The 17,545-nt window shown below is 40.4% G+C and overlaps 2 protein-coding genes across 8 annotated transcripts in view; one reads left to right on the top strand and one right to left on the bottom strand.

Moving 5' to 3' along the window:
• The window catches only part of Srsf11 (serine and arginine rich splicing factor 11), a 28,886-nt gene extending 19,851 nt beyond the window's left edge, over positions 1-9,035 (bottom strand). For 4 of the 5 annotated variants that reach the window (XM_041633033.1, XM_041633094.1, XM_041633175.1 and 1 more), the window contains exons 1-2: positions 8,927-9,032; positions 68-264 (exon numbers count right to left, since the gene is read on the bottom strand). In XM_041633033.1, coding sequence (XP_041488967.1) covers positions 68-264; positions 8,927-9,016 — 287 coding nt within the window. In that variant the 5' untranslated portion in view covers positions 9,017-9,032. Of the gene's footprint in view, positions 1-67; positions 265-615; positions 705-8,926 lie in introns of all 5 variants that reach the window. The other variant, XM_041633335.1, reaches the window with a different exon arrangement.
• Positions 9,036-9,100: 65 nt separating this feature from the next.
• Positions 9,101-17,545, top strand: part of Lrrc40 (leucine rich repeat containing 40) — a 30,488-nt gene continuing 22,043 nt past the window's right edge. For 2 of the 3 annotated variants that reach the window (XM_041664783.1, XM_041664694.1), the window contains exons 1-4: positions 9,101-9,290; positions 11,861-12,042; positions 13,347-13,420; positions 16,061-16,190. In XM_041664783.1, coding sequence (XP_041520717.1) covers positions 9,140-9,290; positions 11,861-12,042; positions 13,347-13,420; positions 16,061-16,190 — 537 coding nt within the window. In that variant the 5' untranslated portion in view covers positions 9,101-9,139. Of the gene's footprint in view, positions 9,291-11,860; positions 12,043-13,346; positions 13,421-16,025; positions 16,191-17,545 lie in introns of those variants that run through there. The other variant, XM_041664869.1, reaches the window with a different exon arrangement.

Genomic DNA, 17,545 nt, shown 5'->3' with positions numbered 1-17,545 from the left:
GCTCCACCGGACCGCGCGCTTCGCCTCGCCGGAAGGGCCGCGGGCCCCGCAGTGCCCCGGTACTCACTCCGGCGGGAAGAGGCGCAGCTCGTCGATCTTGCCCAGGAAGCCGAAGAGCGTCCGCATCTGCTCGGAGCTAGCACTTGGGGACACGTTGGTCACCTGGATCACCTCGGTGCCTCCGCCTGGCCCGCCGCTGGGGCCCGGGCCCGGGCCCGGCGCGCTGGGGACCACGGCTGTGCTGCTCATGGCGCGGGCTGCCTCCTGCTCAACACATCAAACACACGACAGTGAGAGCGCGCGGCACCGGCCGCCGGCCGCACACAAACGGCCACCGACCTCGCGCAGCGCCGCCGGCCCACAATGCTACGCGCCCGCCCTCCCGCCCGCGCCTGCGCCCAGAGCCCGGAAGTACGCAGCCAGTTCGTGCTCCCTCAACAGTCCCGGCTGAGCCCACCCAGCTGTGCCACCTCAGAAATGGTTCCTCCGCACTCCACACAGCACCCGAAGCATTTTCAGGCAGAATCCCTTCACCTGGCCATTGAGACCTCCAGTAAAGGCAGTTTAACACACACACGCCCTGGCGCTCTTAACACTCACTGAATTTTAGCTTACCTTTACAAGAGAGTTTTACAGTTCTCCAATATATAACAGTATATGGTCAGCAGTTTGAAATACACCTGCTTTAACACGCGTATTCTTCACTACAAAAACAAAACAAAACAAAAACCCCCGCCTTATTTCTTCAGCTTCATCTGAACTATTCAAGTTCTCCAACATAGACACAAAAATCATTTTCTCTATGCCTTTATATAAGCTACGAAGTTCCTTCATCTCATTTCACTGTCGCCACTTGTACAGCCTTGTCTGCTAGAACAGCACCGCCTGTTTGTTATCGAAATGTATTCCCCCAGACTGCAGGACCTAGCACAAAGTCTGAAACGAAGTTTGTGTCCAGGGAGTATTGAACACCTGAACATTCACACCAGCCTACTTAATGACTACTAAATTAGTCATTTATACTACAAGGCGCAATAACTTACTTGACTCAAAAGTTCTCAAAGATAAAATAAAATCTCAGACTTCACAAATCTCTACACTTGCAAACAGCTCTTATAGACAATGCTGTGGCTGGCTTGCTAGGTCCACTCACTGGTTCAGTGACTTAGTTCTTAAGCACAGAAGGGAGGAGCTGATCAACGTGCCTCATCATAGTTAGTAAACACCATCACTCACCAATGTGTCTTCCAAGATAGTGTTAAGTGGTTTCTAATTGAATCTGAGTTACCACTCACTGCCAATTACAGACTCTCATAACTCAAGGTTCTTAATCTCAGGGGCACACACAATGCACCACACATATTATAATAGTCAATGATGGAAGAACAAAGAGCACAATGACAAGAGCTCAAGAGTATCTTGTTTTTCAATGTTACTTAACATCGATTTAGTCGTTGTGGCAGGTATATGGAAATCAAACATTTTTATTACGTTTATTTATTGTATATGTGTGCATCATGGTGCCGAGTAGGTCAAAGGACAACTTGTGGGAGTCGGTTCTCTCCTTCCCCAATCAAACTTGTGTCCATCAGTGTTGCTGAATTATCTCCCCTAGTCCCCATTCTACACTTTCGTATATATGCTTGGCATTTTGTAATAAAAATTACATATTTAAACAAAGAAAGAGTTCTGTGATAAAAATAATCACAGAATCTAATTTATGTATAGCTTACTGAACATACTAATAAATGGTGTTTGATGCAGAGATTAGCAAAAATAATTTTATGTAAATGAATTATTTTCATGTATTTAGCAGTTCCAAAATAAAAAGCAAAAACTTCAGGAAAGATTGGCTTAAATACATTTCATTTTAAAAATCTACCGTTTTTCTGGTCAATCAAATATGTAACTGAATAACTTTAACTATCACTAAAGGTCTAAGTCAAATAGGGAAATGCTTAGCACCATGAATGACTATCACAGAAATAATATAGCGAAGGGCAGAAGACAAAAATATTAAGACAAACAGTAAGTGCAATCAATCTATGCTAGTTCAAGTGATTTTAAGATTTGCCAAATAAGGCAAAAGGGATACAGAATCTGTAAACAGGCAGTAAGTTTCTTTTCTTCACCATTTCCCAAATATTATAAAAGGTATCCCAAACTCAAATTTCTTCAAATAGCATATATCTGCTTATTCCAGGGATCTTCAAGATGGTAGAAGTATAACAGAAAAGACAGCCAATGCACCCAATCTCCTAAAAATTGTAAGTCTATAAAAAACTCTCTACAACAAATACAAAAATGTAAGGAACATGTATTAACAAGATAAACTAGAGGCAGAACCTGCTCAGATTTTAGAACACACAAAGAGCCAGGCATTTGCGTTGTGAGTTTCTCATTTTATAGGTCCTACAGGAATGTCCAGCTTTCTGCATTACATCACTAGTTGACAACTAAAAAGATCTATACACAAAGAGGGTCATCGACCCATCTTTTCAGGTACATCAGGGAAGACTTTGATTCTGATTCTGGATGGTTTCCCATACCCCAGGCTGGCCTGAAACTCACTGTGCAACATAAAAAGATCCGCCTCTGTTCCCAAGTGATGAGATTACAGTATACTCTAGGTCATAAGGATCAAAATGCCAGCCTCTAATCCCGGGGTTTTTTGTTTGTTCGTTTCTTTTTGAGACAAGAATATTGGACTGTAGTCCAGGCTGGTCTTGAACTTTGCAAAATTTCCTGCCCAAGTATTCAAAAACCTAAGAGTACAGGCATAAATAACTACACTTTGAAATCAAATTATATCTAAAAGACAAATATTATCATTCTTACTAATAGTTTATTTCTAATCAAAACTGAGAGGAGGCTTGTGAAATTTTGCCCTAAAATGCAGAACTCAACAGGGTGGTGTGTGTACATGTTTGTGTGTGTGTTCATGTGTGTGTAGGACATTGGCTGATACTAGATGCCTTTCTCAACTGCTTTCTAACTCACCCCCACCTTTAAATTTGACTTGTAAAAAATTTTAATAACAAGGACAATTTGGAAGCTAAGCCACACTAGCCATAATGAGGATACTCATTCTCAAGTGCCTGATTCAGTAACTTAGTCCGTATGAACGCATGGGTATACATGAATGGGTACATGTGTGTATACACAGATAACTCTTCTGTGATACCTGGTGTCACCTTATTTTTGAGATGGAGTATCTCACAGAATCTTGTAGCTAAGTCACCATTAGCACCAGTCAGCCAGCCAGCCAGCTCCAGAGTGTCTCCTGAGAACAAGCACTGCTCCACCAGGACTTTGACTAACATGTAACACAAGTGCTGGGGATCCAAACAGGAGCTTCACTGAAGGAGCCATCTCCGTAGTTCCATGGCTTTATTTCTGTGGTGCCAGCAGGGATTAAAACCCCAAATAAACCTAGCACCTTACCTCAAAACTTTTATCCCCACTGTTGTCTGGCAGTCACTTGTTGTAATTTTGGAAAAATTTTAGAAACTAGGAAAGACTAGTCATTAGTCTCAGGATTCTTCTTTATTTGACAAAATTTTCTCATTTTAAAAACATTACCCTGGAGAAATACTGTTTTATCGCTTACATGGAAAAGTTAATTTATGTAGTATATTTTAGTTTTTATTTCACATTTTAACATGACAATGTAAACTTTTTACTACAAAGATTATGCACTTAATGTTAAAACTTTAAGCTATATGAATACTGCCAAAAGTTGGTAATACTTGTAAGCCATTAACTGACATAAAGATGCCCCTCTTCCCAGTGAGACTGCTGCACGGTAAACAGGGCAGCTTCTGAACAGATTTGGGATGTTCAGTCATCTGACTGACAGCATACTGGTAGACAACTACTAACAAGCAGCTCTGATAGACATGAAGAACATTTCTTAAGAAGGCTTTAGTTGCCTCCCTGTTTCAAGAGCATGGTTAGAGCATGCTCAAATGATCAATGCATGAACACACAAAATACATACTTGAAGCAATCTAAGTAATATGTGTAAATGACATTAGCCACAATCTGCTCAGGCTAAAGCCTAGAGTACTCTGATGACATTATCAAATAAATAGTTTGCTGGAGAGATGAGATGATGGTAACACCTCTGGGAAACAGGAGTTAGGAAAGAAAGACCACAACTCAAGGTGGAAAATGAGCATCTGTATTAATGGTAGAGGGAAAATGTATTAATTTGAGAGTAGAGGGAAAAACAGGTATTTCTAAAATGATGGACATCAAGGAAGAGTTTATACATTTGCATTGTTTTTAAATGTTCACTAACATGTATTAGTATCTAAGTAAATATAACCGTGAGTTGGTCTGTTTGTTTGTGGAGACAGGTTCTTACTCTGCAGTCCAGGCTGACCTAGAGCTCACTATGTAGCCTAGACTAGTCTCAAATTCAGAATGATCCTCCTGTCTAAGTCTCTCAACACAGAGGTTGTAAGCATGAGTTACAATGCCTGGCTATAACTGTTATTGTAGTATTATCAACAATGTAGAAAACAGAACAGCTCAAGTAGAAAAGAAATGGTGGGTCACTATGAATTATTATCTATCAAATACAAAGGTGACTAAAACATACAGAAATTTGATTAACAAAGCTTAAATTAATACTGACTAGCTGGGATAACCAATGAACTGTCACATTATTTATATCTTTTCCTTTTTCAACTTAAAGTGATGCTAGAAACATTTCAGAGAATATGTCATGTCTTATTAGAACAATAAGACTTCTCTGTATTGGAAGATTATAAACATTTACTTGTCTCTTTTGAAAGTACACCAAATTGTAAACTGAATCCAACTCAATAAAATTGTTTCCAGGGGTCATATGCAGTGGATCATGGGTAAAATCCCTTTTTCAACATTAGAACTCTGTAGTGGTTTTGTATGTATAAAAGATAGTGTCCCAAGTCTACCTCTACATTACTTCATTAATTTAAAGCCACTGTCAAGATTTGTATCACCCATATAACTGATATAAAGACCAAATTTTTAAGTTATATAATTAATATTAATCTTAGGGGGAAAAGTAAGAATACCATACTGTCTGTTAACAGTTGGGAGTAATAATCATTGTGATTATTAAGGAAATGTTTTCAGAATAACAAATCTCAATACCAGATGGGCTTTACTTAAATGGCATAAGCTATACTGGCTCATCATTACTCAGGCTTCCTTTCTTCTTTTTTTATGATAAAAATTAACAATAGAAATAAAAACATGCATTTAAGATATTATTTTAAATGTCCTAAGTTCCTCCACTTTTTTCAAGAGAAAAGAACAAACGTAAAAATCCTTTTTACTAAAGGAAATGAAAAAGGTATTTCCTAGATGCTAGGAAACTAAAAAGTATTAAAGGTGTAGAAGAGTATTAGACCATATACTGGAACCATGGTGACTGTCTTAGAGCAGTGTGGCTGCTTCACCATGCACAAGCATGGAGAGAAGCAGTGAAACACAAACCCACAAGCTAAGAAAATCCCAAACAACACATTTTCCTCATCAAAACCAAGATGGCCACAACTTCAATAACAGTAACAAAATACAAGTCAAAGCTACATTTGAAATTGGGAATAAACACACTAAATATATTCTGTCTTTAAAGGCAGCAAGGGATGCATTTCATTGACTACTTTTAGAAGTTGGCTGTTATAAAAAGATATCAAAAGTTGAATTGCAAACTAAAATTTTTTAAAAATATTTATTTATTTATTATGTATACAATATTCTGTCTATATGCCTGCAGGCCAGAAGAGGGCACCAGACCCCATTACAGATGGTTTGAGCCACTATGTGGGTGCTGGGAATTGAACTCAGAACCTTTGGAAGAACAGGCAATGCTCTTAACCTCTGAGCCATCTCTCCAGCCCGCAAACTGAAAATTTTAAAGAAAAGCAAAATGTTCTCTCAGTAACATTTGACATAATAAAATGTAAGCAATATTCTAGAACAAAAATGATACTGATTCAAAACAGGCTTCTACAAAAATAAACTGAGAAATGTCTGCAAATCAAGTTCTCTGTGCTTGCTTGAATTTTGCAAACAAGTGTGTTTGAAAAATCTGCACAAATTTATCTCCTTTTTTCTTACTAGAATTGAAACTACTTATTTCAATAAACCCATCATCAATTGTAGCTTTCATCTTAGAGAAAAGTCTTATATGTAAATTTTCATGAGTGACAAGGTCATCTTAGAAAATGTTTGATTAAATTGTAATGGTAAGAACAGATTACCCTATCTTTATTTGATAATAAGTCTTACTTTCTGTCATGAAATAAAGTAGTACTTTCTGGATGACTTGATTGCTAATGTGTTTTTGGTTTCTTCTGTTAGGATACTAACTAAAATGCATATAAACCATAGCCAAACACCTCCATAACAAAAGGTGGGTGTTCTTCAGCTGGATAGAGGACTCCTTCTCACTATTCCATGGAGCTGGGGACAGAACCAAAACCCTTTGCATGATATGCAAGTGCTCTATCACTGAATTGCAGTCCCAGAAGATTTGGTAACTTTAATAATGTACAATATCTATTAAAAAGCATTTTTATTTATGTATATGTATTGTATATATGTATACGTTTATGTGCACCACGTGTGTGCTGGTGCTTTCATGGGCCAGAGTTAAAGGTAATTTTGAGCCGCCTGATGTAAGTGCTGTGAACTGAAACAGGCCCCCTGGAAGAGCAATTAAGTGCTTTTAACCTCTGAGCCTTCCATTTGTCCCATATTTTTCAATCTGCAGCATTTTGATTTAAATGCCACCACCAAAAAAGGACAAGGTGTTTAATTTTAAATGCATTAAAGTAATTCAAGATTCATAATTCCCAGAGCTAGTTCTCAAGACTATAGTCATAGATATTTTATAAAGAAGCCCAATTCATGAATTAGTTTCTGGCTTCTATCAATTAACAACAAATAGATAATTTTTGAAATTACAAGAATTTTGGTTAACACGTATTCATTCTTCAATGCTATATAAACATAATACACAAGTATTATGAACTTATACTAGTTAGATCCTTATGTCAGTTCATATCTATCAATATAGAAATATGCTGGGTGTGGTGGCACGGTTTTAACCTTAGCACTTGACAGGCAAAGTGTATTTCTTCAAGTTCCAGGCTAGCTAGGGCTACAGAGTGAGATTCTGTAGATTCTAAAACAAAAAATCCAAAATACATTTGGGTGAAATTGATAGTAATGCAGAATTGCCAGACCACTCCACTGCCCCCCCCCTTCTTCCTCTCTCTCCTTCCCTCCCTCCCTCCCCGCCCCCTCTGTCTTTGTTTGTTTATTTTTCAAGACAGGGTTTCTCTGTGTAGCTTTGGTGCCTATCCTGGCACTAGTTATTGTAGACCAGATGTGGCCTCAAATACACAAGAGATCTGCCTGCCTCTGCCCCCCCCACCCCAGGTGTTAGGATTAAAGGCATGGGCTGCCACCACCACCCGGCCGCATATCTGCTTTTCAACTAATACCATTTGTCCTCTGTAGAGTGACAAGAATTATGGAGACGTTTTATTACATATGCTCTTTACATTTAAAAGAAAGAAAAATAAATCAGGTCTGGAGTGATGGCTCAGCGGTTAGGAGCACTTACTGTTTTTTCAGACCACCAAAGCTCTGATCCCTGCACTCACAATCATCCATACTATAGTTTCAAAGGTTCTGATACCTTGTTAGGACAAAGAGGCAAATACCCACACACATAAAGTAAATAAATAAAAATAATTTCTCTGATCTTAACATTATGCTCATGGCTATGTTGAAAAATTTTAAACTCTCTGCGCTTAAGAAAACTATAAAGCAAAATTAGACCTCCAAATGTTACAGGCTGTTAAGGGTTAAATTTTTATTGTAGTTTCTACTTCTAAACAAGCCAGGGAACCTCCTGCTTGCACCAGAACAAATTATAACTTTGTATTCTTTGCCTTTGTAAACCCCCGACTGAGTTGGCTGAGCCTTGCAATACCGAGTACCGGGTGTAGACCTGGCACCAGTACCTAAAAGCCTCCTGTTAAAAGTTATTACTAATGGTCAGACTTGTAAATCTCTGAATGACCCCAGACCCATAAAAATTTCCACACCGGCGTGATAGCTTAGCAGGTAAAGTCGTTTACCACGGACTCGCACAACCTGCGTTCCATCCCACTTGGTGGAAAAAGAACCGACCCCCTCAAGTGGTTCTCTGATCTCCAGAGGTACCATGGGCACGTGAAATCCTATACGCGCGCTCAAACCGCACACTAAAGTTAGAGGAATGTAATATAAAGCAATTTCAGACAAAGAAGTCTGGTGCAGCGCCGGGCATGGAATTTACGGCCTTGCCTACGTTAGGAAAGCACTGTACCCTGGAGCTACATCCCCGACCCAAGGAAGCCGGCGGCTAGGTCTTCTAAGTGAGGAATCAATATCTTCTAATACCGGGTGGAAATCAAACAGGAAATAGCTACTTATTAAGCAAAACTTCACTTCGTATTTCCAGCCAAGGCTCAATATTTATACTTCCACTGTCAGGAATTTTTAAAACTTCACTAGACTGCACTCTCCATCAATGAGTGAAAAATGAGCTTCCTAAGCGTGGGCTCAATTGCATAAAGTCAGTCTGTACGCGGGCTCGTCATCCACCGCAGCTTTCCGCTGTCAGGCGGGCACACGTCTTTAAGGTTCAATTCGTGCCACTCGCCGTCCCGGACCGCGGTTTCGACTCTAAACAACCGACTCGCCGAGCCCAGCACCCTCTAGCCGGGCGCCCGAGGCCGTAGGCCTCACCGCCTCTCGGATTTCGTCGCCGCCACGTTCTGACGCGACGGTGGGCAGCGCAGTACGCCCCCGACCGCGACGCGTGGGCGCCCCTGCCACCCGGAGGGCCCCTCGGCCCGTGAGACCCGCTTACCCGAAAGAAGTTTCTCCGCAGTGCGAGGCTGGGAAGGGCAACGGAAGAGCTCGTCGGTCCGACGGCCCCGGGAGCTGGCGGTGACGACATCAGCGCGCGCAGCAATGGCGAGAGGTGGAGCACGGCAAGCCGGAAGGGGCGGGGCGGCCCAGCTGCGGCGCGGTGCTCTGACGTCACGGCCGCGCCCGGAGTTGCCCGAAGGAGGGTTTGAATATGTCGCGCCAGCTGAGAACATCAAGGTTTGACCCTCGTGCGGGATTTCACGCGGAGGGCAAGGACAGCGGCCCCTCAGTTCCCCAGGGCCTCCTGAAGGCAGCGAGGAGCAGCGGGCAGCTCAACTTGGCGGGAAGGAACCTCGGGGAAGGTGAGGTAGGGCGTAGACGGCCTCTCCGAGGCTGGGCGGGCGGGTCCCCTGGGCACCCACCCGCGTCGTCTCTTGGAAGAGGTCCTACTAGGACAGTGGGCATGGCTTACACGGAGTGTTCCTTGGGATTAACATCGTCGTTTGGGAGTAAATTAGCTATGAGATAGATGATAGTCAGGTACTTTGACCTTTCTCTTCATTTAGACTTAAACACCCAGAAAGTGGAGTCATTGCTGTGGTAAACGATGTGGTTCCTATGACATTCGAACTGTTTTATGGCTGGAATGTGGAATATTTTGGAACGTAGGTCTAGGAAAGACTGAATGCTATGGGCAGGGCTTAATGGGCTTTTTTTTTTTTTTAATGGGAAGTTGAAGGATACGGATGCAGACAATGGAGATCTGACCCTTGAGGTTTCATAAGGAGACAAGGACTTCATTATCAGTCATTCTCATTGTGTTTGGGGCAAGAATGTGGCTTTCCTTCTACCCATGTCCTAAGTACCTGAGGGAGTTTGAATTGAAGATGAAGTACTACTGATTTGTTTGGCAGAGGCAATTTTGTTTTCCCGAAACAGAGTTTCTCTGTAGCTTTGGAGCCTGTCCTGGAACTAGCTCTTGTAGACCAGGCTGGCCTCGAGCTCACAGAGATCTGCCTGGCTCTGCCTTCCGAGTGCTGGGATTAAAGGCGTGCCTCATCACCGCCCTGCAAGAGACACTTTTAGCATGAAGGCATTCAGGCTGGTGCTGAAAGGAGTTATATTTGATAAGAGGGTCAGTATCATTGTAGAGAAACCCCTTTCACTGCACTGGGAGAGTAATAGGAAAGTGTTTTTCTAGGATCAGCACAGTTTGGCCTGTGCATGGGTCTGTGGGGGGATTGTCTTGACGATGCTAATTGACTTTTTAAAAATCTCAGTATCCTTTCTGAATTTTTCTTCCATGTTGCTGACTTTTCCATCCATATTGTTAATGTTTTCATCTGTTCCAGTGACTTTCTTCCCTAAGGCTATATTGAAATCATCTGCTTGTTTGTATATTTTAATTTATTGATAATGTCCTACCAGAAAATTTGAAAGTTTCATGAAATTTTGCCTATTTCAATATCTGTGAAGAGCAGTTGCAATATTTGAGGGTTCATATTTCCTTGCTTTTTTCGTGCTTTTTTAAAAATAGCTCTGTGATGAAGTTTGTACATCTGTCGGTTTGGATATGTAGTCTGGAGTTTTGAAGGATGTCTTTATAGTGAAGACTGTTCTTGAAGGCTCAGTCTCCAATACCTCTCATCAAGGAAGAAACAGACTGCTATGACTTCAAAACCATTAAACCATAAAGATGTACATGCATTGAAAATCAGTTATTGCTCAGTAATATACCATCACTGGTTGTCATAGTTAGGGTGGCTAATGCATGTCCCACCTGGTCCAGTCTCTCAAACGCCATTCACAGTGCCTCCAGTAAGCAGGAAGTAGTCTAGGCAACAAAACCCAAATTCCCTAAATGATTCCTTATAGATGTTTGTTTACATTTAAAGGGGGGAATTGCTATAGATAGGAATACTTTGCATTGGTATGGATCTTGGTTTATTGAAAAAATTTTAACATCAATTTTGTTATATATATATATATATATATATATATATGCTCTTGATTAAGGTATTATATTTAAACAGAAAAGGGGAAATGGTATGGGAAGTCCTTCTGTATTTGTGTTGCTTTTATTGGTTAATGAATAAAGCTGCTTTTGGCCAATGGCTTAACAGAGTAAGGCTAGGCGGGAAACTTGAACAGGGATGTAGAGAGCCAGTAGGCCGAGACAGACACGTGAACACCAGAGGAACCTTACCAGTAGGCCACAACCACATAGTGATGCACAGATTAATAGAAATGGGTTAATTTAAGCTGTAAGAGCTAGCTAGAAATACACTTAAGCTATTGGCCAAACAGTATTGCAATTGCTATAGTTTCTGTGTGTTTATTTTGGGCCTGGGTGGCTGGGAAGCAAACGAGCAGTCTCTGTCTACAGATAAGAAACAATTATGTCTGGTAAAATGGAGAGTAGCTGCTAGGGTTGGATACCTTTCATAAGCTGTGCTGGGAAATGGCTCTTTAAGGCTTAGACTGCAGTCCTGACATAGTTGTTGAACCCTGAGTTTATTTTCTTGATTACTCATTTTTTTTCACCTACAAAATGGGAATATTAATAGCACATGTCTCAGAGTTGTTAGGAGATTTTAGTTTTGTATTTTGTGTTTTCAGTGCTAGTAATCAAACTCTGCATCATGTCTGTGGCTCAGGCTGCGATTCAACCTCTCAGCTGATCTTTTACTCCATGAACTCTGGTGCTCTGAAACCATTACCCAAATTAAACACTTTTTTTAGTAAGTTGCCTTTGTCATAGTGTTTTATCACAGCAATAGAAAAGTAACCGATACTTGCACTGAGCTGTCCTTTGGGCCCTGGGAATTATTTGGATTCATTTGTAAGCTAAGTATGCAACGAGTGTGTCCATTAGTATTCATTTCATTTTTATTTTTCTCTTTTCTCTTTGGTATGCTGGTGATGGAGATAGTCCCTCAGTGTGTTTGGAGAATAAATGTGGACATCCCTGAGGAGGCCAATCAGAATCTTTCATTCAGCTCTACTGAACGATGGTGGGACCAGACAGATCTGACCAAACTCATCATCTCCAGCAATAAACTCCAGTCTCTCTCTGACGACCTCCGGCTCTTGCCTGCCCTCACTGTTCTTGATGTAAGTTGACTATAATTATGGTATTTTAGTTGAAAAGACTTAGTTCATGCCAAATGGAAGAGCTAAATTTATGCTTTGCTAAACAGGAAAGCTTCCTTGCTGAGCATGTAGAATGCAAGATAAATGACAGTCTGAGTCAGAAGGTTGGCTGCATCTTCCAAGCACACAGTCCTGGTGGAGACCCTGGGTTTAAACGAGTCAGTGTGTGAATAGAACTGGCACCTGGCTGTATTTTTTTTCTTTGTTACCTTTTATTCTAGTCACCAAGGCAAGTACAGGACTCAGGGCATCTTACATTCTGGTTTTCTTAACCTCAGACTGAAACTGTTCAACCGAATTTTTTGTGGGTTTAATTGAGTCTGTTTTGTAGTGCAGGTTTTCTTGTCATGGGGTAAGTGAAGTACAAAGGATTTATTTCAGAATCTTTAGGCTCTTAGTGTACTTGGCAATGGCACAGTGTCCCTTCCGTTCATGTGGAAATGATGGATGTAGGTAGTGCCATTTTTGGAGGTGTATTTGTTTTGTCTGTAAAATAACAAACAACAGTCTGTCCTACTCTGAGGTCCTTTGTGCTGTGCAGACAGTATGAGTCTGAGAATATGATGTTGAAATAGGAGCGGCGGGGCTATGTTCCGGCACCCGGCCACCCACATGGCTAGCTCTAGCTTATGCCCTGAAATAATTACACAGAAACTGTATTCTTTTAAACACCGCTTGGCCCATTATATCTAGCCTTTTCTTGGCTAACTCTCACACCTGGACTAGCCCATTTCTAATAATCTGTGTAGTCCCCGAGCTGGCTTACCAGGAATGATTTTAACCTGCGCCTGCCTGAAGTGGGAGAATCATGGCGACTCACTGACTCAGCTTCTTTCTCCCAGCATTCTGTTCTGTTTACTCCACCCACCTATGTTTTAACCTATGAGGGCCATGCAGTTTCTTTATTGCTTAACCAATGAAATCAACAGATTGATATGACACTCCCACATCAATATGAAGCTGTTCTCCTGCTCATGTCTGTCTGCTCTGTGTGTGACCTGCCTAAATCCTACTAGGGTTAAGTTTGTGTTTGTCTCTTTTCATTTTGGTAATGTTTAAATTCCTAACTTGTTACTTCACGATTTCTGAGTAACAGTTTGGTTACAGTCACAGTTTGTATACTGATACAAGAGATTACTAATCACCCAACACGTAGCCATTGAGTTTGAAGAATGGGTTTAGTGAATAATTTTGTTCAGTGTCAAAGCTCAAATATTGCTAATTGTCAGACTGAGAATGTTGACTTTGCCTTGTATTTATTTTAGATACATGATAATCAGCTGACATCGCTCCCTTCAGCTATCAGAGAGCTAGACAATCTTCAGAAACTTAACGTCAGGTAAAGTGTGCACCTGTTTCTAAGATTGCAGTTACAGTGGTCTGAACTTGAAATCCCTTTTCTTCACATAGAAAATCACCTGGAGCCACAATGTGGCCCAGTGGGAAGCAGGGTTGAACACTTATCAGACTCTGTATTCTACCCTAGACCAAAGGCAGAACAATAAGACCAGATCTTTGCATCATCTCAGAAACTAGTTACGGAAGAAGAAGAATTTAATGATTCAGTTATGTTTTTTCTCTGTTGAGGAGGCTTGCTGTTTGGCCCAGTGTGACTCCAAACTGCTATGATCAGAGACTCCTGCCTTAGCTTCACAAGTCTGTGGGGCCATACCCAGCTACTTTATTTATATATTTGTTTGGTTTTTAGAATTTATTACATCCTGTTTGACTTTACAAGTTAAAGGCCTATTGATTTTTATGTTTTATGTTTAGGAGATGCTGTTGACTCTTGTTTTAGAAAACCATCAGAATCTCAGGTTTTAAATTATCATGATAGCCTAAAAATCTAGGTATTACACATTAGGTTAGAAATGCTGATTATATCACTAATAGTGAAGAATTTTGTTGTTGTTGGTTTTGGTTTGAGTTTTGGTTTTGTGGTACCTGGTAGAGAAATCGGGATCTCATGTATGCTCGGCCACTGAGCTAAGCTGCGGCCCTCATGACTTTACAGTTAGTAGTTAAATGTGTCCAAGCACCTTTGGGCTGCGTAAACATATTTCTGGTACTACGTTACTAATGTGTATGCGGCTAGGCACCCAAGGTGGTAACTAATCTTCTGCTGCCAGTACACATCCAGATTAAGAAAGTTCCTTTGTCTATCTATGTTATATAGATTCCAGCTCTGATACTCTTTCAGAAGAACAAACAAACTCACTTGCTTATAAAATACATATAGTTACAGATGTATTGGACATAATATACTTGAAGGTGGTTTTTGGTGGTACATTAACTAGGAGAAAAACAAGTCCTGTAATAACAGTTTGGTGAAAGCTTAATGCACTGCAGCAAGATTGCTGCATTTGAAGCTGCCCTGGAGCCTCTTCCTCCCACGAAGCCAGGCATATGGACCTCAAAGCAGGAAGAAAGGATTGGACAAGAAAAGGGTGAGCAAGGAGTAAGGTGGGCTTAGTCCATCTAGGTACAGTGATGGGTAGGGAAAGGAAATGGAGGAATAAAGCAGACAGCTAGACTGACTGCCTTCCCTAACTAGGTCCTGTCAATATCCTGACATCAGCTCAGCAGCCTTCAGTAGTCAGAAACTTTTGGGTATTCATCTATGTAGTTTCATTTTGGTGTAATATAATTAATACAAAGTTCCTGGTATTTCATTTTCCCCTGTTATATGTAAGCTAACATAAGAAAATAGGGTAAATTTTATAATTGAATAGTTAAGCTGTGATGCACCTGGAGACTTGTTCATGCATCTCTCTTTTGGTGTTTTTCAAGACAGGGTTTCTGTGTGTAACAGCCATGGCTATCCTGGACTTCCACTGTAGACCAGGTTGGCCTCGAACTTCCAGGGATCCACCTGCTTTGCCTCCTGAGTACTGGGATTAAAGGCATGCACCACTATGCCCTGTAATCAGTAAAGGTTAACTCCAGTTAAAAACAGGAAAATGCACTAACTTTTATGCTGAACAAAGGCATTGCTGGCCCGGGTGTTAGTGGCACACACCTTTAATCCCAGCACTCAGGAGGCTAAGACAGGCGGATCTCTATGAGTTTGAAGCCAGCCTGGTCTACAGAGTGACTTCCAGGACAGGCAGCAAAGCTACCGAGAAACCTGTCTCGAAAAACACCAACGAAACAAAAACCAAAGGCACTGCTGAGATTTGAATCCAGGATCTCCTGTTTACTAGACAGGTGCTTTAACTAACTAAGCCACAGTACCAAGGCCTCATTCGTCTCTTAATTACCAGGAAGTGTATTGTCCTGCTGCAACTTTTACATCAGCAGGTTGAGTGTCTCTTTAGAAGGCTTCAAATAAAAAGGCCAAGCAAGTATAGAAACAAATTGAGTATTGCCAAACCTACCAGACCTGAAAATAGAAATAACAGCTTTTGTTTTAGATGTGAAATTAAAACCCCACCTCTGTCAGATACAGCTCGAGGGGCTGGAGAGATGAATGGGTCAACAGTTAGAACATTGTATACTCTTCTAGAGATCTGAACAACAGCAGCTCACATCTGTCCACAACTCCAGTTTTGGAGTATCCAACACTCTTCTGGCATCAGTACACATCAGACACACAGACATGCATCCAGCAGAACACCTAGACACATAAAAGTAAATGTTAGGAAAAAAATATGTTTAGTTTTGTTGTAATATGTATGCAAACATTTTTTCACAAACAATATAAAAATCTAGGAGTTCAATAAGTCCCTTTCACATTGTATTTTAAATAATCAGATTATAAGCAAGCAACCAAAAGTTTACAAATTGTTAACTTCGTTGATTTATATTTCTGCTGATGAGTGTATATTTTGGAGATATGGATTTTGATAAACACTTGGACAGATAGCACCATTTGATTTTTATGATGAGTCTATGTGGTTAGTTGACAAAAATGCCTTTAAGTATTTCTTATGTATCTTATATAGTCTACCAAGTCACTCAGCATTTATTTCAACAATAGCCATAACAAACTGAAAATGCTTCCTGAAGAAATTACAAGTTTAAAAAACCTGAAGGCGCTGCACCTCCAACACAATGAGCTGACATGCCTACCTGAAGGCTTTGAGCAACTTTCCAGCTTAGAAGATTTAGTAAGTGGGGATTCTTTGATGTTTGCATGATTTGGGACTGGTGGGAATTTTTACTAGACTGAAGAAATAAATTATGATTCAAATTGTAGGACACAGACAGCTGACTTTGTGAGTAGCTTACCAGAAATTATTGCTAAGTTACTAACTGTAAACTTGTTCTTTTTGTTGTCAAGTGAATTTTAGGTTATAATTCAGAAATAGAGTTTGGAAGAGAAACAATGGACCTGCCTTTGTTATTCAATCAGAAAATCATAATTACAGATTCAGAGTATCTAACACTCTTCCAGATACCAGAGTGTAGCTGGAGTTACAGAAAGTGTGAGTCATGTAGGTGCTGAGACCCAAACCTGGGCTTCACCATTCAGTGCTCTTAACCCCGGAACAGTCTGCCCAGTCCTATCCCAGAGTCTTTTATACCTTAATGGATAGAGGGGAGCAGTCTTCAAAGTACAGTTCTGTTTTCTTGTCCTCTCTATTAGTATATCCTACTTTCTGTGCGAGCCGATGGCCCTGGTGCCCTGCATATCCCAATCTACTCCAGTTTTCAGACTGGCGCCTTTTCTGGCAAATCTTTCCTGCTGCCTGTTTCACCTTCCTCGACTAGAGTCAGCCATAAGTCAGTACAATATTGTTTTAATAATTTTAAGAATAAAACCATAGACAGTTTATATATGACAAGATAAGTAGGTCTGACCCTTAATACAGCGAGAAACCCAGGATTATACAACAACAGGAAATTTGTCCTAAGTCATGCAGCTGAAAAAGAATGAAATTAAATTTTAAAGATGGTTTTCCTCTAAAAATGAGTGAGATTCTACCATAAGGTGTTTCAATAGGAAGGCTCAGTCCTCTGACTGAGAGACTTCAGCCCATAGTATGTGTTCTCATTATTTTCCACTGATCTCTTGTCCTTGGCATGTTTTAGAGAACTGAGTTATTATTTTAGCCTTAAGTTTTATTTCTTATTAATGGACAAGTTATTTCTGAGTGTTTAAGTATTTATTTTGTATGTATACCTTCCTGAAGCACGATTAATAAAAACTCAGAGACAGATATTGGGGTTCAACCTGAAGACCAGAAAAGCAAAGCAGCCAGTCCCTGGATCTTACCTTGACCTCAATCCGAAAATGGTGACTATTTTAATACTGTTTAGAAGTTACTAAAATAATTTGAGTTCTTCACATGGTTTCAGAATTTCTTAGTTGGAAACTCTTCTATGTCAGTAACTCATTTTGGAATAATTTTGGGATTATGCAAAGACTGTAAAAATACAGTGAGGAGAGTTCCCAAATGCCCTCCAATCTGACTTCCAATTTTATTTTTTAGAATATTTATTTATTCTTTGAAAATTTTAT

The sequence above is a fragment of the Microtus oregoni genome, unplaced genomic scaffold (assembly GCF_018167655.1).
Source record: "Microtus oregoni isolate MIOR12 unplaced genomic scaffold, Mior012 000000F_ref0000247, whole genome shotgun sequence".
Classification (NCBI taxonomy): domain Eukaryota; kingdom Metazoa; phylum Chordata; class Mammalia; order Rodentia; family Cricetidae; genus Microtus; species Microtus oregoni.
This window is presented reverse-complemented; position numbering and strand designations above follow the sequence as displayed.